The sequence below is a fragment of the Corvus brachyrhynchos genome, unplaced genomic scaffold (genome assembly GCF_000691975.1).
Source record: "Corvus brachyrhynchos isolate BGI_N302 unplaced genomic scaffold, ASM69197v1 scaffold517, whole genome shotgun sequence".
In the NCBI taxonomy this organism is placed as follows: Eukaryota; Metazoa; Chordata; class Aves; order Passeriformes; family Corvidae; genus Corvus; species Corvus brachyrhynchos.
In genome coordinates this window covers 108,556-133,583 of record NW_008238971.1, presented here as the reverse complement: position 1 = coordinate 133,583, position 25,028 = coordinate 108,556, and the positions used below count along the sequence as shown (strand labels likewise).

The 25,028-nt window shown below is 40.0% G+C and overlaps 1 protein-coding gene across 2 annotated transcripts in view; it reads right to left on the bottom strand.

Moving 5' to 3' along the window:
* Positions 1-19,953, bottom strand: part of PHF21B (PHD finger protein 21B) — a 42,349-nt gene extending 22,396 nt beyond the window's left edge. Inside the window, exons 1-4 of one of the 2 annotated variants that reach the window (XM_017738701.1) lie at positions 19,386-19,491; positions 6,602-6,697; positions 6,347-6,498; positions 3,850-3,972 (exon numbers count right to left, since the gene is read on the bottom strand). In XM_017738701.1, coding sequence (XP_017594190.1) covers positions 3,850-3,972; positions 6,347-6,498; positions 6,602-6,653 — 327 coding nt within the window. In that variant the 5' untranslated portion in view covers positions 6,654-6,697; positions 19,386-19,491. Of the gene's footprint in view, positions 1-3,849; positions 3,973-6,346; positions 6,698-19,385 lie in introns of both variants that reach the window. The other variant, XM_017738700.1, reaches the window with a different exon arrangement.
* Positions 19,954-25,028: the final 5,075 nt, after the last annotated feature.

The following is a 25,028-nucleotide window of genomic DNA, read 5'->3' as shown; positions in this document are numbered from 1 at the left end:
CCCACAATCCAAGTCTGAGGAAGTGTACAAAGACCATAGGAAGATGCAATTATTGTACCCCAAATAAAATGTTTAGATTTAGGTCAAACTAAAACACGGTGTTTAAGCAGCAGAAGGTCAAAATGTTCTGTTTCATTCAAAGAGTGTCAGGAGAACATTTCAACACTTTCAAGTCAAAATTAGTCTGACTTTCTTGTTTTGTGAAAAGCCTGATGAGTCAACATTTCATTTCAGTTCAGGATAAAATCAACTAGTAAGTCACCAGAACTACAATTTCCTTTGCAATTCTGACTTTCACTTAGTGAAATTGTGAAAGCAAAAACATCCTCATTTTGTAGATGAAAAGATCTAACTCTTGGGTAATCAGAGGGTCAGGATTGGACATCTCTACCACTCGTGTCTGTGAAAATACCTTTGTCAAACAGGTGAACTAACACCCACATAAGACAGGAATATTTCCTTTCCACAGCCTCGGGAGACTCCCACTCTCCGGGTAGATTAAAAAATGGTGGTGTAGAATTTCTTCACTGGCAGTTTCGATATATTCACACTGTATTTCTGCCTTCCATATCTGTGATAATTACACATGTGTTCATTAGCATGTCAGACCTTGATTTCAGTAGTTTTCACTCCTTATATGCCTCAAACACCAGCCAGGGACAGTGGTAGCCCCACACCTGAAGGAAAATCTTTTTTATTTGATCCACTGTGCAGATCTGAGAAGAAAATTAGTCAACTGCTTAGAATTACAAGCTTCATCTCAGCCCCATCAAAAAGTAATGGTGGCAGGATACTTCTCAGCACTGTGAGCAAAAGTAAGAACAACATTTAGGGATAGAACCAGAAATCTGGAATGGTTAATGCGTGTTTTCCTAATGGAGTGCTAGGGAAAGGACACATTTTCTCATGCCTCAACTGAAACTATTTGTGTACTGGAATGTTTGCTAAACAATTTCCTCTCTTCGTGCTGAAATTGTTTTAATACGTATCTAACCAAATGTAATGACAACATACTTAAAATATGAAGAGCCATCACAAGTGGACTTGATAATTATCTCATGATTAAACACAGGAAGTTTTAGCTACTATACAGATTTGAAAGATGGTTCCTTTTTAAAAATCCCAGTTCAACCTGTATTCTTTTTAGCAAGCATATTATATTAACAGGCTATTTGGTTTTATGGGTTTTGCTATTTCACACCCCAGTAGCTCATTGGATTCAACTCAAATTCTGACTTCCACTGCAAAACCTTCCTTTCAAATGTCACAGAGTTTCTCCTCTGTGCAGGAAGCTGCAAAACCAAGACTTCATTTTCCCCAGATTTGCAATCCAGGCCTAACATTAGCATTTAGTTCACAGTTGCCGTATGTCTCTCTTGTACTTCTTAGGAGGGATTAGAACATCAGTAACTAAATAACCAGTACTTATGGCAGTAATTTTATTTTTAGATTAAAAAAATTTAGAATGAAAATGTTGCCAGATAGTTTGCTAATATGAATTTTTAAATGAGTAAAAGGTTTTTCGGCAGAATTCCATTTCTTTCTGTGTTGAACTCAGGTCTCTTCAAGAAAAAAAGATTAACACCCCTTGCCCCCTCCCAAACAAAAACTCCCCAAACAAACCAACCGAAAAAACAACATCCAGAGATTTTCTCCCCAGAGGAGCAGCTCCCTTTTGTAATTCCTCTATTTCTGTACAGACATTCCTCCATTTCTTCTCCCTGGTGGGAGAAGGCCCATTACTGGATCCATCATCATTGTCCTCCATGCCCAGCTGAGCCCTGCTGATGGGAATGAGTTGGTGGCCTCCTCCTCCTCAGTCCATGACCAGCTTCAGGACTTACCAGCAGAATAACCAAGCCAGGAACTAAAGACAGTAATTATCCTCACTCTGTTCTGGTACACTCCATAACTGCATGTTGGATTCCTGGCTACTGGTAAGTCTGGTTATTTCTGGTTAACTTGTTTCAAATTGTCAGTGTAATTTGTTAAATCCCAGTCTCTCCCAACTAAGTTCTGTACAGAGCCCTATTGGAGTTCCTGCCTCAGTTTTGTGCTTTGAAGATAAATAAAAGTGAGAAGTGCATTGAGGGCCTATTTTCTTTTAAAAAATACCATGTTGTCTTTCCTTCAAATTTAATCATCTGCTTAAAAGCCATGAGTGCTTTTAGAAATACACAGTATGTCTTTTCATGAAGCAAAACAAAGATTTTCACAAAAGCATTTCATTTTGTAATTACATGTTCTATTTATGTCATTACATGTATTTATACTAATTATGCTGTTAGTTCTAATTACACTAATTGCATAAATACATGATAATCAACTAACGTTTACTTTCAAAGAACAAAAGAAATTAACTCTAGACCTACCTAGTTATGGCTGTGCAACAAATCTATGAAAATAAAAGAACTGTCATACTTTAGGGCACAGTGTCAGCACCCTACCCAGAAAATAAAGGTTTTTGAGACCTCCAGTAAACAGGGTAGGAACAGTGTCTGTGGTTAGAATAAGGTTGTAGAGATACTCTAGTTAGCAATGTAATGAAAATCTCTTACATTTATGAATCCAATACCAAAAGTGTGGCCAGTCCCATTGCCTCTTCCTGCATCTTTCTGGAAGACTTTTATTCAATATTTTTTCCATGGGGATAAGTTACAGGCAAAGAAAAATTATTGTTTTTTCCTAGCATTCTGTTTCTAAGCAGGGCCTACTGGCATTTGTGCCTGTGAGGCGCTACAAAATAAATTTTTGGAAATAATCTGCCTAAACAAAACAGGACTCTATAGTCCCATCCTTCAGTGGTAATGAAGATTCATATAAGTGTTTCAGATTTAGAACCTGGGAGGTTTCCCAACTGTAGTTCTGCAGAGCTTCTACATAGAGCTGTGATATTTTGGGCTAAAATATTTATCCTTAACACTGTTTTAACTATATGAACCTCTTAAAATGGTAAAACAAATGACCACCCATGTGCCTCAAGTAACATACATTTATATCGTATTAATCCTCTTAAAACTACAGCTCCAAGGATGCTTTCATGCCACACATTTATTAGACTAGTGAGGTTAAGATTTCATAGGAGCTGAGCATTTCCACAAAAGAAGTCAATTTGGTTTGTATAACTTCTCAAATTGCCCTAAAATTACAACCAATCTAATGTGAACATATCTAGCCAAAACCCAAAATATCTATTAGAGAGACCCCATTTCTACAAGGACTTGCACTTTATATTTCTAGTTTAAATCAAAAGTATAATTCCCAAAAGAGATTTAGTCTTATTACCTGCTTTCTATTCTTACTCAATTTAAAGGATTTTAATGTATTTCAGACTAGAATCTGTGTACATGTGGGAAGACATGTACACAGCAAATGCAGGAAACTATTAATACAACATAAAAATTGCAAGATTCATTACAAAGAAGATGTTAAAAGCTCAGTTTAAAAAAGAAATGTTAATTCCACCTCATACGCAGCCTCTAAATCTGATGCTATATGTTTGATAACATGAAAGAAAATAGCTTAAGCTTGTACACACCTTTCACAAGAAATCCAGCTACAGCCACAAGGTGCCTAGATTATTATGAGACCTCTAAGTATTACGAGACCTTAAAGTCTTATATTTTGTGACAGTGGAAGATTTGAATGATGCAAACCAAACTTATCAGGGCACTCACTGGCAGGAAAACCACCCTGATTGCAGAGATTGGGAGGAGAGATGAACAGCTGGCAGAATGATAAGCACGAATAAAGTAATCGTGTATGCATACAGAAGAATGTTTAGATTTAGCCCCTATAACAACCATATTGTAGCTCATTTATTAAACATCAAAAATAAAAAAAAATCACCTCTGGATTTTGCTCCTTTTTCTTTTTGGTAGCAGGCAGTCCCTGAGCTGACTCTTCAGGAGGTTTCTTTGTCTCCACTTTACTTTCTGTCTGGGTTTGGATTTGAGGTTGAATAATGATAACCTAAAAGACAATGTACAAATCAGAGAATTCACTATACGAAACTGGATTTTTCTGCCTGAAACCTTTGAGTCCTCTTTGAAGGGTTACTTGATACCCTACAAATAAGAAATGTAAGTCACAAGTCAAAAGCATAAAATAATAGGATACCTAGGTTTAGGGTCCTAAATCCATATTTAAGTTTCTAAAAATTAATTCTTATTGGTGCATTATAAACCTACTGCAGCCTAGGTCACTTGATCAGTGCCTCTGAAAATTAGGACACTTTCTGTTTAGAGGACTTGTGAAGGTGGCTGAGCAGCCATGCTTTAGCACTTGTGGTGTCAGTGATTTTAAGGTCTCTCCTTTGATTTTATTTTGTATACAAGTAGAAGAGATGGGATTACTAAACATTCAAACCCAGTCTGATCTCAGTTGTATGAGTGTTATTTCAGAGTAAGTACGTGGGAATGGGAAAGAAGGTACTGTGTGACAGGTACTCCTCATTCAACTGAGATCAGACTTCAGTCCTCAGCCTTTACATGTTATAAGCAGTGGATGTCCAGTTTTCTGTAAACTAAATAAACTATATGTGTTTTAAATTAAAATTAGGTCTTGTTTAGAACCTATAGGAATTAGGACACAGATCTCATACACACATTTATGGTAGTATATCCAGTTGCTCATATTTGAATTACCACATGAAGATTTACACAATGTAGGTCACATTCTCTAGAAGCTAATAAATTAAAAGGAATGAATGACAATTTCTGCCCAGAGAACTACACATGTGACTTCATACCTATAATCAAAAGGACTGCGGAAGCTTCAAAAGGACTTCCCAAGGACTATCACCTTCTAGATAAAGACTATTAGATTTGAACACTGGGCCTTTTCCATCTATTTTATTGTTCATTTTCAGTCAGTGTCATTTAAGTGTTAGATACATTTCTCAACTCAGTCATTCTAGAAGATTCAAGAGCATAAAAAGAGATGGTTTTCTGAGCCAGCAGCCATTTTAAGTAAGAGAAAAATAATTTATGTCAAAGAAGTGGGGAAGAGATGTCTGCTTTTATTTACCTCAAAAGCCAGCCCACATCTTGTATTTTTTTAGCACTGTATGACAAGCTGTGCTGCCAACAAGACCAAAAGTAGCAGAATCCCAGTAGTAAATTACAGTGAATGTCTGCTGGGTACATTGGCAGCCTGTATGGAATCTGTCTCTGGTATAAGAGTGGTGAAGTTCTTGCATTCCAATGCTAAAAGCAGTACAAAGATGAAACAAGTAATTCATAGCTTGAATTTTTTCTTTCTACTGATTCATCTCCTGGTCATTTCTGAAACTCTGAGCTCTCATTTCATTTGGTCTTCTCCTGGAAGAGCAGAAGGGAATCTCTGATTATTTTATGTACTCCATGGAGTCAGTCAATAGAACTAGTATCACTGTATCATTGAAGAAGGAGTCCATAGGAAATTTGAGACTGTACAGAATTCAGGGATTTTATTAGTGAGGATTGGCTTAAGGAAAGAGAAGTTCATATGGTCCTGCTAATGTCAGTCTACATAATAATGTGTTTTGTTCCCTCTAAAAAACAGGCTTGCACACAGATAAAAGTCTACTAGCCTCTATGTGTCCCTGTAAAATTTTTCCCATTGCTTTCTGACTATTTTCTCTGAGAAGAACCACTAACATCACTGCACAGGGCTGTGCACTCCCAGGGGAATATTCTGCTCATACTTGCAGCACAGCTCCTGCATTTGCTACCTGTCTTGGAGTGACTTTATGATGCATATCCCCTATCGCTGCTCTATGCCCAGAAATTAATTTTGTGCCTTTCTGCGCCTTTAAACTGAGCCTGAGAGGGGGGAGAGGAAAAAAAAACCGAGCAAGCTTTTCAAGCAATTGTTTCAAGGACACAGCACAGTGCAGCGGCAAGAGGAGCAGGGGAAGTACCCTTCTTGCTTTTCAGCCAGTTTTTCAGCTCTTTTTTTATCCTGGGGGAGATGGAGAGTTGAACTTTGTTTTCCCAGGACTTTGGTTTTATCCCTTCTTCTTTTTTGGACTGTTTCAACATCAGAACACATAGGGAGAATTATTCATCAAGGCTCCAGAGGTGGGCCCACCAGGACCCAGCTCCAAGGAGGGAGAGAGAGACTACGGAAGGACTCCGAAATTTTCCTAGGTTTCTCTCCACAGTGAGAGGTTTTATTATTTAGCATTATTAACCTTTTCCTGTGTGTTTGTTAAATAAATAGTTTTTATCTCTTTCACTTTCCTCCGAGGAAAATTTCTCTTTTCCCGAACCTGGTGGGGGAGGGGTGGTTGTGACCTGCCTTCTATCAGAGGATATTTTTCCTCCAAATTTGTCCAAACTGGCACACTACCCAAGGAACTCACCTTGCTGTCGGCACTGATGAGAAGCGGTTGCACTTTAATGCTGTCGTTGACCACTGAGACTGTGGCACTGGTGCTGATCGGAGCTGCATTGCTGGGGGAGGTGGAAATGATGGCATAGGCCACACCAGCACCACTCAGAGGGGATGAAAGAGCTGCGGGGTCGGTGACACTTTGTGACTGGCTGTTGGGTGTCTGTACATGGTTGACGGTGTTGTTGGCAGTTGGGAGGGCAGGGCTAGGGTTTTTGATGCTTACTATGGTTGCCTTCTGGAAGGTGGGAGGCTGCTTGGAAGGTTGGTCTCTGCATGGGGAGATTGGGAGGCTGTCTGGAATCAGGGTCTTTGGCCTAACCTACAAACAGAGAGTCAGGAGTTATTAGGCGCATGAACAAACACTGCACACATGCATTTGTCCAGTAGAATCTCTAATCGCATTAACCACGGACCAGGAGCATCTAGAAAAACTGAATGTAGCAACTGCAAGTAGCCAACCATTAATTTACTTCTACATATATTCCCAGAACTTCTCACTTAGGTAATTTTGAAGTTCTTAAATCACTGCAGTGCTAAACAATAAGGGAAGAGAAAGTTAAATCCTCATTTTGATTAGCACACATCCATACAAATGCTAGTCAAGTCACACCCAGTTCTCAGTAGGGATGTGTAAGCCAAAGCCTTTGCAAAGAATGGAAAATCCATGCAATAATTTCCTGTTTTGAAGGACACAACACTCTTGTTATGAATTAAGGAGTGGGCGCTGAATCATTAAGGGTGTTGTGTGGGAAAGCATTTACAGGGACAGTAAAGCATATGCCTTTATACTGGTGGATTGGTCAATGAACATCCTCAGATGTTTAAGACATCAAATGGAGAGGAGATCAGTCACACAATCACTTAGCTTACAAAAAATAAATAAAATAAAGAGAGGGATACAAGAAACCCAAAACCATCAAACATCATATTTTGTTGCAGTAATTAAAGAGCTAATTTGCAGCTGCAGGTGGATGCAGGAGGAACTTCCATGAATGGAAGAGGACACTTTGCCCAGCTTTGCAACAGCTGTGACTGTACGCAGAGCCATGAATGATAGCTGCAATCAATTGTTTTCAGCTAATGTGATGTGTTTCCAGTGGTGTAATTAACGTCACCCTGTCAGTATGGCTCTGCCTTAACAACATCTTAAGTACAGTTCCAGGATTGAAAATAAATAATTTAAACTGCTTCACATGGAGTTAATTTCACTCCCAGCTTACTTGTTAACACAGCCAGATAAAACAGTCAGTTCCCTCTGTGCTTATTTAGTCCTGTCACTTCTCACACCTTCCATATTGTGAAACAAAATGACAAGTTCTAACAGACAGACATGGGAAACAGCTGTCTGTGTCACCACGCTGGAGTCTACAGGAGCCTTTCAAATGGCACCAACTTCAATCTTGAGCCTAAGTAAGCAAGTTAATGAAAATGCAGTGATTTACTGATCTGCAGAAAACCATCTCTCAAGGCTGGCCATCATTCTGTATCGTGTCAAGAAGGAACCGTACCATTTGTCCCCAAAGCAAATACTAAGTGCAGCAACACACATGTTGTGAGCTCTTTGTGTCTCAGTAACTTGTCCCTCAAATGTTGGCAGGACCCCAACACCCATGAGCTGTGCAAACGGTTATCAGACAACAGTTCTGCTTGGGACATTCACATTTCCAGCAGTTATGGTAGATGGAAAGGTAAAGAGGAGGTTTGCCCAAGGTCCTGCAGACTTGTACCAGAGCCAGGAAGCCACTGTGTTCAGCTCACAGCTTTGAGGTGACACTGGAAAGCCTCAGAGACCTGCTGTGAAATGATGCAAAACTACACAGAACGCCAACAAACCATAGTCAAAATACTCTGAATGTAACTAAACGGTTCTTTGCTCATTTTCTTTATGGAATCACTTTGTGTAACGATTATCTGATTGACTTAGTTAAGATACCACACAAATACCTTGGTCAAGTAGTTTAAGGGAGGACTCTGTAATTAGCTTCATATCCATGATTAGTTAATGGTCTTATTTTCAAAAGTAGTGCACAAAGCACTGGTTTAAACCAATCAGTTCAGGAGTTTTTCTAGACAAAAACTGTCATGTAGTCTACCAGGATCTACTGTATCTGTCACTCTTAATTGCACTTTTATATTTAATCAAAAACCTAATTAAAATTAAGTGCCTATATATATTCCAGCTATATAATTATCTTTTCTACTGCATTTATAGCATTTATATATATATATATATATATATAGACTGTCAGATGTAATACCTCAATGAATCCTACACACACCCATAATACACATCCTGCAAGTTGTGGATGAACACATATTACTTTGCTATAAAATAAGCTCTTCCTGCACAGACAATTAAACAAACTTAATTTTCCAAAACACTAAATTCTTTATAAAGTGCTGCATGCTGAAATTATCTGATAGGACTTACCAAACTGGTACAGCACAGAACATATGCTGGGCACTATCTGCCACCGTGTGATACAGAGGAGGAATAGCTGTTTTCACGGGCTAAGCTTCTGCAAACTCCCTGCCAAGTTCACCCAACCTTGGGAGACCATATTTATCTCCAATTACAGAACAATAAAAAGGGTTGATTACAGAAACAAAAGTTTCAGGTGCTCCTGAGTTAGAGCTAAAATAATTTAAAGAGAAAATAACATTTATTTCTAGGGCCTGCAAGGATGAATCCAAAACACAAAGGAAATGTAAAAGCCCCTTGTGCTCCAACACCTATGAATGTTGCCCTCGGGATATAAACACTAAGCGCAAACATTAATAAACAGCTACATGAAAGACCTTTGACAGAGTGTCACCTAAAACCCTAAACTGCTACAGTAATTTGTGAAGATAAATGGTGTCAGCTAGTAAGAGAAAATATAAGAAGGAAAAAGGTAGCATAAATTCCTTTTCCTCACAGCAAAACTGTAGCTTAAATTTGGGAGATGAAAGTAGGACAGTGGCACTAGCAAAAGTTTGGAAGCTGACAATCACTGAAGAAGAGGTGGAATAAAACTAGGGCAGGACAGGGACTGCACTGCACATGCACAGTATCAAAGAGTAATTTTCTACTGAAAGTAGCACAGGCTGGATGGCACCAGTCCCTGTCACAAGAGCCACAGAAATAAAAGGCACCAAAGTTCAGCAAAGAAGAAAAAAGAAAGAAAAAGAGACAGCCCGTATGTTACCAAGAGAACACTTCAACTGTTGGTGAATGCTGCAAGTAACAAACAATTCTCTGTAGCTCAACCCTTCTTTCCCCAAGTATCTTTCATTTAACTTCTGACAGCTGTCAAAACAGAATGTGATACTACCAGGGCTCAAAATGCAAAAGAGAGAGCTGCTTCTTGAATATAATGATTTCCTAAGCCCGTGTTATTCTTGAGTTTCCTCAATACCCACAATGACAGAAACATCTAATTTCCTGTGGCAGTGTTCAGACTGGTACTTCTCAGATAGCTGCAGGTGAGCACACTTTTCAAGGAGATATTCTCAAACCTGAGCATTCACTAGGTGGGGGCTGTCTGCTTTTCAGAGAGGGAAATAAGAGACCCCAATCCTGTGACATGTACAGAGTGCTCTTTTGTTCAACAACCTCTAATTTAATATATTTTAAAGACTTTCAGATCAGGAAAGAATTAGCTCCTGTGACTAACATGATTTCTTGTATATCCCGTATTATTAAGCTCCATCCAGATGTCCCTATATGAAGCTCAAAGGCTTCTAATTCACCAAAATGTCATTCAAGCTCTCAAGAGCACAAATCACTGAATACTGCAGAGGTGAATGAATTGCTGAGTGGTGGAGGTAGAAGAGCCTGCTGTGTGTCACCACTGACAAAGGCAAATGTGATCATGGGCAATCTGTTTCCTGAGGTACATCCCACCAGGTGAGCCACTCACCTGTTGTAGTAAAGAAAAATAAGATAAGAAAGAAAACCTCTTACAAAAGAAGTCCTCAAGATCCAACCCAAACAAGTGTGGGGGAAAAGGAGAAGGGAAGAAAATCACACAATTCCTCCAATCTCTGTGGGCAATCCTATGTAGTCCTAAAGAACAGGATTTAATTAGAACAGTTACATCTGTGCTGATCTGCAGGTGTTATGAGAATTTTTAAGGGCATTTCTGGTAAATGCGTTCTCCTTCAAGCCTATAGGATAGAAGGGAAGTTAACAAGCATACCTCAATTACAAACCCAAAAGGGATCACTGTGATCCTCCAGTTCACAGGCCATATAATTTCTCCCAGAAACTGAAGACTGATTTTAAAAGAAAATACTAAAGACTTCTTAATGATGAGCTCCAGTAAATTGTTAAAATGGTTTTTTATGCTCATGACTGGCATTTTATTGCAAGGCTGAATTTGCTTAACTTCAGCTTCCAGTCCCTGGATCTTGTTATAGCTCTGTCAGCAACACTGAAGAGCCCTCCCCTTCCCCTGTATCAGATATCAGCTGGATCATGCTCAGCATCCATCAGCCCTTCATACTGGCAGGGCTGATCTGTATGAAAGTAAGTTTTTCAGCTCAACACAATATCACATTGCCTTTGAGAGAAAGACCATTATTCACACTTTATTTTCACTTCACCCTTGTACTCAGAGCTTAAAAACAAAAACTCAAAATGGATTTGGCACAATTCATATGTCACATAGACAAAGTGCTGGGAGCAGCAGACAGAGCTTTCATTCTTGAAAAGCTTTAGAGGATCACACAGAAAATGTTAGCAATGGCTGATAAAATGAATGCAATATGGGGTAATTATATCCTTCACCAGAGCGAACAGATGCACATTTACTTCAGTAAAGCTGTGTCTATTTATGCCAGCTGAGGACCAACTCTCTCCCTCTTCTTTTTTAATCAATAAAAATTATGCAAAAAAAAAGGTTTAGCATAACTTTACAGCAATGACACTCCCTGAAATCCAGGTTGCCCCGCTCACTCAAACACAAGTATTTGCAGCTTGGTTCATTTTTAGTTCCTTTCCCAATAAGCTCCTATTATTGTCAGCCTGGTCTAAGACCACAGTCAAAATCAAAATAAACACTATTTTCTTCCCACAGGGGGAAGATTTCTTTCTTTTCTTTCTTCCCTTTGATGGGGCTACACAAAAAAGAAGTTACTCTTCATTGTGGAAAGCCCAGGCAAGATGACCCAGATCAGTGAATCCTATGTTCACATACAACATAACTCTCTCTTTAGCATATCCCTGGAATACTAGCCTGGGAACCTAAAGAAGGATGGTGTGAAATACAGGGCAAAACCCAAGGAGCTCCTCCAGCCCACATTTCCAATCCTACTACTCTGGATGGAGTAGACCAGGGAAGAAACCTTAATCTGATCAAAACCTATAGCAAAATTGAGCAGACTTCAGCAAGACCAGAACTGCAACGAGCCCCTCAAAACAAACCCTGGTCTCTCAGTTTACACGCAACAAAAGCCAGGAGTCAATCAGCAGTATTTTCACACGTGTTAAAACTGCACACACTCAATTAGGAATTTCCCAGGTGCTGTGTACCTGCCATGATTTGGTATTTCAATTGTTAGTCATGGACAGCTAACTTTAGTGTACAGATGACACGTAGCTAATAGAACTCCTGTGCGGTTTCTAAGAAGGCAAAACAATTGAATTCAGTTTTTCTTCTCCTTCAGCTTTGCCCAATACTACAGAAATGGAAGTTTTGCTGAGAGGGATGTTTGAGTGGGAATCTGCCAGCTCTGCTTTTTGTGGATGTTGCCATAAGGTAGTCAGGTGGGAGTTTTTTATTAAAAATGTTATCAATGTTTTGAACACAAAGCTGTATTTTCACAGGAACTTGACTGACTTTTGCTAATGAATTGTGTATTTTCTGCCTATATTTTCTGGTTTGGCACTGCCACCATTGAATGGATGATTCATTAAGTGGCTCTTTTCCATTTGCAAAGGGGGAAAACTACCATTAAACCAGCAAATAAAAATCAATATTATTCAAAAAAATAAGAACCAGAGGTTGAAGTTGAAAAGGACTTCTGGTTTTTTTTACCTTCTGCACAACAATTCTGTCCTTGAACATTCAGTTATCTTTGGGCCTCTGAGGAAAAAATTTAATCCTTATTGTTTAGGATTACAATGGGAATATAAAAGATAGACTGTGATTATACACACCAGTCAATAACTTACTTCCATTTCCACTCTTCTCAGCATTACAAGTTAGCTTGCTTCTCTCACAGATACTCATCTATGATTAACTTCCTTCAATTTAAAGTGTCCATGAAGCCCTTAGGCACAAATGAGAGAAGACCTGTCTGCTTTCCTCCTGTCCATATACTTCCATAGGCAAGCTCTGGACTAACCCACACAGCTGGCATTCACTGGATTCAAAATCTGGTGTCATATTAAAGACCATGGATATCACTGCTTTGTACTGTCCACCACTTTAAGAGCTTGTCCTGCTTCTAGACAACAATAACATCACATTATGATGATTCGACCAGCCCCAATTAATTTACTAGCCAAAATAAAAAAAGAAAAACAAAAATAATAATAAAAATAAGGACAAAAATAGTTTCTGTCTGCTGACAGCCTAAGCAACATGGAAACACACAGAATGTTGAGACACCAGGAGATGAAAATGAAGGGTCAGACAGCAGCATAGCTACTTCCTCCAAGCCTTTGCTGAAGTCGTGCAAAGAAAGAAAGCCTTCCTGTCTACCTGTTATTCACCCAGAATTCTAATGCAAGCTCGTACAACTGGCGTTGAGGCTCAGAGACACAGCATAGTCCAGATCCAGGCCAGATGTGGATCAGAAGCCACATCTTTCACATGGATACAAATGGCATCAGTGGAGAGAGGGAAAATTTCTTACCCTCTCATTTGCTGCTACTCCGCAAAGCAGGACTTGACATGGAGTAACATGAGAGTTTTCAATTGGGAAAAAGGCACCATGCCAGGTGTAAAAATGGCTTGAATATTTCCTGAGATTTTCATGGATACTTTAGGATTCTGTGTGAAGACTATCATGGAGAGTTGACTTCTGTGGAGGTCCTTTTCAAAGTGCTTACAACACTGATCAGATCTGAAGGTCTCAAGCATCAGGAACAACCAGTTCTACTTCTCCTTCCCCACCACTCTGAATCAGTTCTCTTGTTAAGAACTGAAAACTGACACCAATAGAAAGGCAGAGGAAACAGAGAGAGGTCCTTTGGAAAAGGTGCATCTGAGTGTAGGCCCCCTTGATCCACCCTACACATTCATCCTTGACCTTACTGCAGAAGACTGGATTTCTTGCCACTGCCAAGCTCTGGCATCCACAGGGAATGTTCTTACGGCACCACCTTAGTCACTCCTTCACCTGTCTTGGCTGTACAGCAGCAGTGTAAAATACATACCTAGAAGGTGCTACAGCAAGCCACTGCCTTTCTCAGAAGCACAGGCAACCTACCAAACATCCACTAGTGTGGAACCGAGACTCCCACAGACTTTTCAATACTATACTGTGTTTCCATCCCAACCTTCAAAGCTCTCCCTGTAAAGACTTAATATGAAAGGCCAAGCTAGCCATGCATCCCTGGTGCAGGGATTCTCTACAACAATGGGGAGGCAGCTGTCTCAACCTTCTTCTCTAAGAATTACGAGCACAAACCTCATCAATTTCTATACTAAATGTTTTCTATAGTGGCATGCAATTAATAGTAGCATGACCATTGAAAATAAGCAAATTGATAAAAAGAAAACCTAAGCAGAATGCTCAGCTGTATGTGCTTCTCCCCAAAGGAAAAGACGAGAGAAGAAATAGCTTACAACAGATATTCATCTTGGTGCTTAACACATTACCAGAAGGTGCTTCAATTACAGTGACAAACATGGTATAAGAGCTTATATACAATAAAACAGATTAATAACTATATTTATTAAGAGCTACAGGTTCAGCCAGGCCTCTGCACACCTTTTTTGCTTGTTTTCTGCATGCATACAATGAATATTAAATACTGTTGCTTGGTTGCTTACCACACTGATTAAGTTACCTTCAATCAGGTTAGCTCCTCCTCCAGTAGCATTCCAACAAATTCCTCTGGAAGTGCTGAGAGTTATATACCAGAAAGTTTCACAACATCCCTTAGGTTTAGTCCCTTCCCCCTGCTATTGTAAAAACAACTTTACCCAATTCCATTATTCCTTTCTCAATCAAACAATAAAGTAGACTTGTCTCTCCACTGCATGATTCTGCCATAACTTTTTATACAAACATGTATGTCTGTGAGCTTCTTTTCTATTTTCATGAAAGTCTGACTTGCATTTAGTACTACTTTTCCACTTTCCAATGGCTATGTAGTTTTAACACATTACACTTAAAAAAATAGGGTTTTTTTTTTAAACTCATGATGCAAACAGAGAGAGACTTTGCCACAGACTAGCCTATTTCTTCTACAGTACACAGTGGCATCCCAAAATTTGAGTTCTGTCTATAAGGAATTATTTTCCTATCAAGAAATCTTCCAGAAGCCCTACCACTGAGAAAGTCAGGAGCAGTGCCTGGCTTTGCTACACATGTGAAGAGAAGCAGCAGCTACCAGTAGAAATGTGCTCATGAGAACTATGACATGAAATTTTAAAATAGGAATGTGTGTTTAACTTTTGAGACTCTGGCTGGGCTCACATGGTACCCAGTGAAGAATAAATGCACTCTAAGATAACAGAGCCTGTCCCAAGGCAGCCAGCCCAGTGACCACATTCAGACCCTACTGAATTACACATTAAAGTCACTACAGAAGATAAAAACTAAGCAGTATCTGACAGCAGAACTGGGTAGAGTCGATTGAAACATACATGTTTCACCTAAGGCCCTGTGAGTACCTGTTTGTTTTCACCACTAGCCTGTGTGATCTCTCCAATGCAGACACTGCTCTGCTCTAAGCAGCAGTGTCATGAGCAAAGCCATCCCAAACTGTGCCTTCAACTAGCACTGGAAAGATAGGTCACGGAAATAGCATTGTAATCTGATTTAACTGCCATTCAAAATGTCACAGTCTCTCCATTAATTTGAATGAGGATTGGACTGGGCCCAAATTACTGACAACAAAACAGAAAATTTATTTTAATATCTTTACTTTTTCATTTAAAATCTTCCTGTTGAAGAACAGAAAATAACATTTCACATGTACCTCCAGGTGGCTACAGTACAACTTATATTTGTCTGTAAACCAGTTCAAAATAGACAGAATCTTTGCTCTGCAGCTGGAAATTGGAACTCAACCTGACAGAATGCCATCCCCTCCATAGAGCAGATGGGTGCCATAAAGAAGAGGAGTAGCTCAGGATTATCACAGTGTTTGAGTAGAGGACGTCTAGGATTCTCTTCTTAAAGTGCAGTAGAGAGTCTGCAGTTTCAAAGCATCTCACCCAGCTGGAAACCTCAAAGACCAAAGTAAGAAGAGAAAGACTATCTGGACTTAGCTTCTCAAACATCACAGCTCCTTTATTTGATGAAAGCAAAAAATAACTTCATATTCTGGAAGAAAAATAAAAAGAACAAATGTCCGCCAAAGAAGCTTGTTTTGGCAAATAATGAATGCTTAAACAATATTGTTTGTATTGTACAATGAACTTGTAAGTAATGTTTGTTTGCTCACCACTTAATTAGCGGTTCTAAGTGATGGGATTTTGCTGCCATTTGTGAATCTGCAAATTTTGAAACTTCGTTCCCCAGATGGAAAAGCTCCCAGGGGGTCATATCATAAACCCATTCAAATGAACAAAACAAATGACAAGTATCTGTACAAATCTGGAAAATGAGGGCACTGTATGCATTGTTTTATGTAAGTCTTGTTAAATGCCTCGGTTTACTTGTGTGGTATGTTTTTGCTTGACTGCATAAGGGTAAATCAAAAGAGGCTGTCAAGATGAGGAGCATGAAAGTGTCAAATATATCAAACTCCTTTAGACATGATGAGGACGCTCAAAATGGAGGAGTCCCCTCTTTCTGTCCAGCCAGCCTGGTAAAATTTATGCCTACCTGTAAATCTAAAGGGAATCTGAAATCCCAAAGAAATAATGAGACTGGCCAAAAGGAGAAATGCCAGGGAGCAGTTGGTGTGCTGCCAGGAATGCAGATACTGACCTGGATTTTACCCAGTTATCTACATGTACCTGAGATAGAAGTGCAATCTGTCCACTTTAGAGGAAAGCCACTCATAGAGGATGATTCAGAGATAAGTAGGCTCCTAAAATGGCAGGAATCCCAAAAGGGCTCCACCCAGACCTTCCACCCCTCCACAGACCTGCAGAGAAGCAGCACATGCAGCCCAAAAGATTAGGTGAGTGCGACTGTACCTGCTACTGCACTTGCACAAGCTACACCTGCACTCACCTGCTTGAGTAAATGGACACAGCTGCTGGAGCACAGAAGCCTTTGCTGCTCTGGTTTCATCACTGTAGGGCTCTACACACTTCACTGTCACAACTAGATTTGGCAGAGATGGAGATCGGGGAAGGTTCCATCCTTTCCAGAACAAGATTGAGCCATAGGTAACATCCCAGAGTCTGGATACGGCACTGCTTTCTTTCCCTGTGAAATACTCCAAATTCTTGGTAGAGAACTGATGAATATGGTTCTACTGTCCCAGAAATTTGCTGCTACATGGGCAACCAAAGTAAAGGTTTTAGCAGATGCCAAACCCAGCTGGACTCCGCTTGTTGGTATGCTTGAGAGACAGGAATTTGCGTCTCTGAAAGTCAGTCCTAGAATGGCAGGATTGTGCCAGTAACTCACAGCACGGTATGGGGCCTTGCCTGTCATCCACAGGGACAAAAGGAGGTTAGTGGCCAGCCTGGTCTGTAACTTTTATCTAGCATCAGACCAAGTCTGATGAAAAAAAGCTGAGGACATGGTCTGTGACGAGGTTTAATTCTGAACAATTTCCAGCTCCTACTGGAAGATAATATACACCCCTTAATTTCCAAAATAATTTTTAATTAAGTGCTTGTCTTCACAAAACTACAAGGAAGAAGAGTGAAGGAGATGTTTTTTACCATAACACCTGTATGGTATCACATGGCCTTGCTTCCTGGAATTTTTATATTTCCATCTGAAGTTTCCAGTTCTCCTGGAGCAGAGGTGACTACGCACTCATGCTACAGTTCTTACAAAGGACAGCCTTCACAGTGACACAGTGCTGCAGATGACTTACAGTAGCCTCCCAGGTCACCTGCATCCAGCTCTACCTGGGGAATGACAGCTTGACACCACTCTGGTTAATGGCTATATTTAATCTATTTTCAAGACATCTGACTATTTAATTAGAAGCCAAACTTTCCACTTGTAGATGAAAACCTGGTATCTCTGAAGACATCAAGCACAAAGTTTTGATGGACGGAGGGAGTTCCCCACTAGGAAACTATATGGAAATTTTAAACTTCTCTGTGAGCTTGGAGGGGGAGAGGAACATATGGATCATGAAGATGTGCAAAAGAGGACTGGTGTGTAAATGGGACAGGCTGTTGCTGAAAAAGCTGGCCTGTTGCTGGCCTGTGAAAAAGCCAGAAAAAACTCAGGGCATAAGACATACCCCCAATAACATGGTAATACATAACAGCTGCCTACTTCATTTTCAATTTTGTCAGAAATGAGGTTGCTAGGTAGTTATTGCCCATTCTATCCATATGAAATATTCACTAAACAGAAAAGTTAGTGAACTATGGCTCAGGGCAGCCAAGAAAGCACTGGTAGTTCATTAGTATTAAGTATGATTGCATAAACAGGTCTGAAATGGAAACTGTACCAGGAAGGGAGTGAAACAAAGCGGGATACAAACAAAAATATTGCCATGAGCTAAAAAGCAAGACAGAAAGGATGTGTTCTTTTCAAAAAGCTGAGGAAATCAGTTTCCTCCACTTTTTCCAATTCTTCAAAATTGGATCTAGCACTGAATGAAATTTTTTTCTATTTAATAAAAGCATAGAGCATTGATACTTCTCTAAGTGCAGCATTTGCAATGCCATCACCATTGCTGAAACACAACCTAAGTGATAATTTAGGCCCTGTTACAGCTCTTGGACCTCATCTATTTTCAGGAGCAATCTGCTCATCTTTGACACCCCAAAATGGCAGAAATCAAAATGTTATTACAAGGTAAGAACAACTGAAAAGCAAAGTCTTGAACTTGATAAGAAAACTAGAACCTCACTTTATGTTCCCAACTCTGCCTTCCACAATACGTAAAGAGAGAATTTAAGAACTTTATATTGCAAACACTTCTTCCTCCAAGTAAATTTAGCTCACGGATCTTCTACTAGATTCTGCCACTAAAAAAAAATGGGAAAAAAAGAAAGGAACAATAGGAAGAATATACGTCATCAACACTTTTCTAGTGTTCATATATGAGAAAGAGAGCTCTAAGGGCCACAGTGGGAGAAATATATTTATACTTAATAATCATGAATGTGAAAAGCAAACCACTTGTTGAAAATGACATCCAAAAATTTTGAGAAAGAGGGTTGAAATGGGGAATAAAGTGTATAGTTGTAGAAACAGTGATGGGTGTTCAGAAAAGAAAACAGTTTAAAACATTTTAAAAACCAGTGAGTGCAACTCCCCTTTCACTCTTACCCAGAGAGTCTTTCCTCGGTCTGGTACCTGGGTTAGCTGGGCCAAAACTTTGTATTGGGATTTGAAGGCAAGTAAGTCAGTGAAACAGAACGTGGGTTTAAATCTTGAGCAGGAAGGTTAACACTTCCACCAGTTCTTTTACTTACAGAATTGTAGATTTTCACTTCTGTGATTTGTGATTCATCTTTAAAGCATAAATTTACATTCCACCATATGTATTTTGTTCTTCCACAATGACTCTATTTGATTTTTTATGGCTTTTCATTGTGCTATCAGTAGGTTCCCAGAAGAATTTTTTTTCCTGGATTGAAGAAAACTCAACTCTGCAAAATCAGTGTGCTGACACACCCAGGCCTAGGCACTAGACAGAAGCAGAGAATATGTACAAAATGACACAACCCCCTCTTTGAAGCTGTATTATGTACCTGAGGTAGCACAGCTGGTCCTTGTCCTGCCAACCTCTGCAAGGAGCTGACCTGAGGAACTTTAATGGGCACTGCAGTGATAGTTCCCAAAGTCTGTTGGAAGAAAAACATTTGAACAGAGCTTAAAACAATTGCAAATCTTTCCCAGACACAATCTCTCCGAGCCAGAAGTTCCCTTCCAGCTCTTTTTCTCTTCCCAGCTACCATGGCTGCAGGCTCTGTAGACACCAGACTGTTTTCGAAAGAGATCTGAAATGCACCACAGGGACGCGTATGGGTACGATGATGCATTTCATGGTAGCCAGGGTCACAAAAAGATGTTTGCTGTGCCTCAGGAAATAGTGAATACTGAATTATTAAAATGGAAAGCTGCCTATAAATATACTACAGCACACTGCCACACAACATTCAGCTAAGATGACATCCATTTGGGCCAACACAGCACCTATTACTATCCATGTTTATTTTCATTACCCTTTTCTTAGTTGTATACCAAATTTATTCAAAGCTTATTTAAGATAGGATGGAATAAATGGATGGCTTATAAATTTATGATTGGGCCATATGCGTAAAGAAGATAGCTAACTTTTCCTATTTAACCTCTTTCATTCCTTCATCCCTGATTTCAATTAATAGAATCATGGAATGGCTTGGATTGGAAGGGACCTTAAAGATCACCCAATTTCACCCCCACCATGGGCAGGGACACTTTCCACGAGACCAGGTTGCTCCAAGCCCCATCCAATATGGCCTTGGACATTTCCAGGGATGGGGAAACCACAGCCTCTAACCAAAACTTCATACTTTGGTTAACTGGCCAATATTCTTAAGGCAAACTTGTAACTTTTATCTAGCACTTCTTTATTGCTGTTGGGGCAACATGGCAATATAAGCAAGCAGATGATTGTCATTATAACAGCGAGAGACACGTAGTCACCGAACACAAAAACTTATCAGGCTGTTAGAAATACCTAATAAGGTAAAAAATACAGATTCAACTGAATTTCTCTAAATTTAACTCTGCTCTAAACCAAGGTTTTTGATCACAGTTAGCATGATAAAATATGCTATTATTACCCCAATCTGGTAATGAAATCTGTCAGTAGAAAAGACACTATAATATAATCAGCTCAAGGAAAGTGAAACTGTCATATCCATGCTGATATGTTCTCCTCAGACCTCAGCCACAGAGTGGCAAAACAGTTTCTTCATTCTGTCTCCAGTGTTTGATAAGAAATAACAAGTGTTTTCAGGCAGAATATTCGTAACAAACTCCTTCTAAAACGTTTATATTTTCACCTCTGCTACTCCTGTCAGAGACATTTGGGGGTGTGATGTTGCATATTCAGCAAAGATTAACATTTGAAGAAAAATTGCCTGAATGAAACAACAAGGAGAGCTGAACAGTAATAAACATGCAAGACAATTTTTCTTGAGTACTCATGGATTACCAGTACCCTGGATTTTCCATGGGAAAATATACTCCATTAAAATTCTGTCTCAAGCCAAGAGAAGGGGGAAAGGGGGAAGAGAGAGCAGCATGTCCATCCATGGATGATAGAACAAGTTAAGTTATACCTTCCTTTAGAAATAAAGGTTCTGGCAGCAGGATGAGGAACAGAAGGGGGTATTTCTGCCACAGTTTCCTTATAGGGTGACACATGGACTAAAAACAATGGGAAGGATCTGACTGAACAACTTCTTTGCCTTGTCTACCCTATCACACCCTCACACATTGGCAAGAATAATGTGATGAACCACTGTAGTCTGGGGAGAAGGAGAAATTGAGCTGCCACCTGCTGCTATGGGCATTTATTAGACTTATCACAACTTCCTGCTTAATATTAGCATGAACTGTAATCAATTCAGCCCAGATTCAGATTTTTAGGGTAAATACTAAAGTGAACTTTCCAACCCATGCTACAGAAAGCTTATCACAAGTAGGATCTACATTTTCCTACTATCCCAAATGAGATTTCTTTCACCACGCAGTGAAGTCCAAGGTTTACCTGGAAACAGCAGGGGCACCACAACTTCTCCTGGGCTGTATAGATACCCTCTACAGAAAGTTAAAACAAGAAGTTCTTCCTTCTGGAAAGTTGAGCCTTAAAGACTGCTGCCTCCAACCTTGCAAACACACATCCTAATATTCTTATTCCTATAGATACACAAGGATTTGCAAAGATTTTCAAACTGGACAACAAAATACTTAGTGATTGGCATGGTGGTCAGTCCAAGGTTGGACTTGATGATCTTGGAGGTCTTTTCCAACCTTAATGACTCTGTGATTCCATTAAAATACAAAGTGCTGATACTGAATGAAATTGGAAACTGATTATAAAGATAAGAATCAAATTACTGAGCTGTTAAATAAGATAGAGTTATCAGTTGTTAAGATGCACAAAAAACTCCATGTCTAAGCAACAAAGCTCTTCTCTTGTAATTCTTCAAATATCTCCAGGGAATAAAAACCAACCAAGCAACCGTGTCTAGAACAAAATGACTCTGTCCTATGAGGAAGGAGCTCATGTCAGCCCCTGGGTGCACTGCTAGGCCAATTCTGGTTCAAGTTTCAAAACAGCGAATGATTGAGACAAAAGAAATGGGAATGAGAAAACAAACAAGAAACATGATGAAACTACTCTGCACTGTTCTCTCAGCTTCACTTGACAGCAAAGTCAGGATGAACCGTCTGTGGGTAGCTGAGAAATGACCTACCATTAGTTCTGTCACCTGCACTTTCAAAAATTTAATCAGATTTATTTTCCTAAAGTAGGAGTTCTGCAGAGAACTTAAAAGTACAAATCCAAATAATGGCATTCTTAAGTTATGAAATTTCCAGTGACAAAGACGCAGCCTTCTGTTGACAAATGGTTTCATAGTAAGGATCTGTTATTTAATATTCAAGGAAAAAAATCTCAACTAGAAAATCACAGAAATCATATGGCCAAGGAAAAAATCAGAACTTCCATCTCACATTAGTATTAACACTACAGTATGTTCAGATAGAGAGACATCTAAGAAACTATTTTATTTTTCACTATTTACATTGTTTTGTTATTGTTTCCCAGCTTGGGCATAAATAGCTCAAGCTATTTTATCAGCAGAATTCAATAACCTCTGTACTTTCCCTGTAACACATTTCATCTGTTATGTCAGGGTACTTCGCCTAGGTCAGTATTATTGTCTCCCTTTTATTCATGAAAAAACCCTAGATTTAGAGGTAAAATGGTATGGTTAAGGCTAGACTGTTGGGCAGGTGGAAATGTAAGCCAGACTTCCAGTGTCTTATCCATGTGACTGGTTAACCTCATCTCATCTGTGCATGGAGAGCTCCATCCAAATGGCCTAATTTTTAGGCAGACCAGGATGTCTCCATGACAATGGGTGAAAGAAGTGAAGTATGAAACAGGGAATCCCAGTTGCGGTCTCTGCAATGAAGGAGGCGTAGGTGCCAGAATGGGTGATTGGGTAGTTTGTCTCTGGGTACAATTTACACTGCTTTGCTCTTGTTCAAACTGTACATAAACAAGAAGATAAAACCACTTGCCTGGGAAATAAAAATGGAAGCATCCTTATCTGATGCCCTTGGCCACGCAATGAGAACTGGACAAATTTCCCATGGCTCAAGCTACACCAGGTCAAATCTTGCTCACACTCCCCTTCATACATCAGCCCAAGCTGGTCCCTCAGCTCAAGCCCGTGGGCTTCAAGAGGTGACTAATCAAGATACCTCCTCAACAAACAGAAAAATTAACTTTTGTTCGTCCTGTTAGCAGAGCAACCTGTTTTCATGCCCTGACTGTCCAGGCCATGGTGAGCCTGGTGGACCAAAGTCTTGCTACTCACCAATTCCACATTATCGCTTTTATCCATGAGGACCTTTTTCTTTGCTCCTTTTTTTTTCCAGTTTATCCAAAGAGCAAGCTGGTGCACATTCTTGTAAACCTCTAATTAACAAGTTGAAAAGACATTTTTCTGGAAATGTCTGATCTTTAAGCATTTTGTAAGAATTTAATCGATACAAGCAGAAATAATAATTTAAAAGATTATTTTATGAGTGCTGAATAGCAGCACTTTTGTAAAGATAAGTGAGTTTCTTATTTCTACATTTACAACTCTAAGCATTTTAATGAAAAAGGTCAATAAAATTCAAAGATAGCTCTGAATCTCCTCTATCTAAATCTACTTGGGCTTTTCTGGCGAGACCCAGAAACACCTACAATGTGAAGGGATGAGGGAAAGTGAAGAGCTTAGTTTCAGTTGGCTTCAGTTTGATTGTATGCATTTAAGCCAGACTTACTAACTTTATACAGTTGGGGTTTTTTTCAAATAAGAACAAATTCATCAGGTGTATTTCCTACTGTCTAATTCACTGAACTTTACATCCAGAAGCATTTTGGGAGCTAACGATCTTTTGCTAACTCCTACCTCAAGCTCCAGCCCTGGACTGGAACAGACAGCTCAACCCCTCCATCCCTCAGTGCAGGAGTTATTGGATGTTAGGGACTGAGTCCGGAGAGCTGGCCGGATAAACGACACATACACCGATACGATTAAGCATCGTTCTCCCTTTATTGTTCAACTATGCCAACTTATATCTACTTTTGCAAAGATTCACGCCCAGTCCCTCTAGATGGCCTCTAATCAGCGCGGAAGCCGGCCAGCTGTATACCTTGCCAAGGACTCTCAGGGCTGCCTGCAGCCAGGTGCTTTCCAGGCCTGCCTGCAGGCAGGGGCCTGTTCAGGGGCTTTTCCTCAGTATCCTTGGGTTGTCCAATCTTTCCAGGGGTATCATACGCCCTTGTTCCATAAGGAATCCCTCTACACATCCCCTGTTTTCTTTTTGGGCAACCCAGGCCTGGTTGATAATCTTTTGCAGCCCTGCTTTGACGCAGGAAAAAATGCACCCAAATACTATCAAGCCTATTATAACTACAAATAGCAATTGTCAGCCTTCTATTACCAAGGTACACAGCCATCTGGTGATACCCAGACCCTTAAGCCAATCTCTAATAGGGTTGTCTGTCTCCCAAAGGTTGTGCAGGCCCCTCTGGAGGTCAGAGAGGTGCTTATGAATTGAGACAGAGTGGTCAGAAAGATTCATACAGCACATACCTTGGAAATCTTCACAGCCGTAGCCGTGGGCTAATGTAGAAAATCAATGGCTGCCCTATTTTGTAATACCGCATGCCTAACACCAGTAACATCTGCGCTTAGCTCGTCAAGCATCTGCTAAGTTATGTTTAGTTCGTCCCTCTTCACCACACTGGAAACAGGCTACTCTGCCCATCCTGGGACCAGGAGATGGGCCAGCAGCCCTCGCCCCCCTTTTACTTTGCGCCCCTCCTGTCAGCGCTGCGGCGATGACTTGTCCCTGCTTTTGCAGGACATTCTGCAGCATTGTGGTAAATGCAGCTGTTTGAGATGACTGCTCCGCACAGCTAGCATGCACAAGCATCTCGTTTACTCCTGCTCCCTGGGGCAGCATGGCAAGAATTGTCTTAGTTTGCTTATTAGCATTTTCAAAGGCAAGGGTCTGGAACATTTGCTCTTGGAGCTCTTCAGAGAGCTCAGTTGTGTCCTTCAAGGCTGCTGACAGACGGTCAATGAACTGACCATATGGCTCTGACAGCCCCTGTC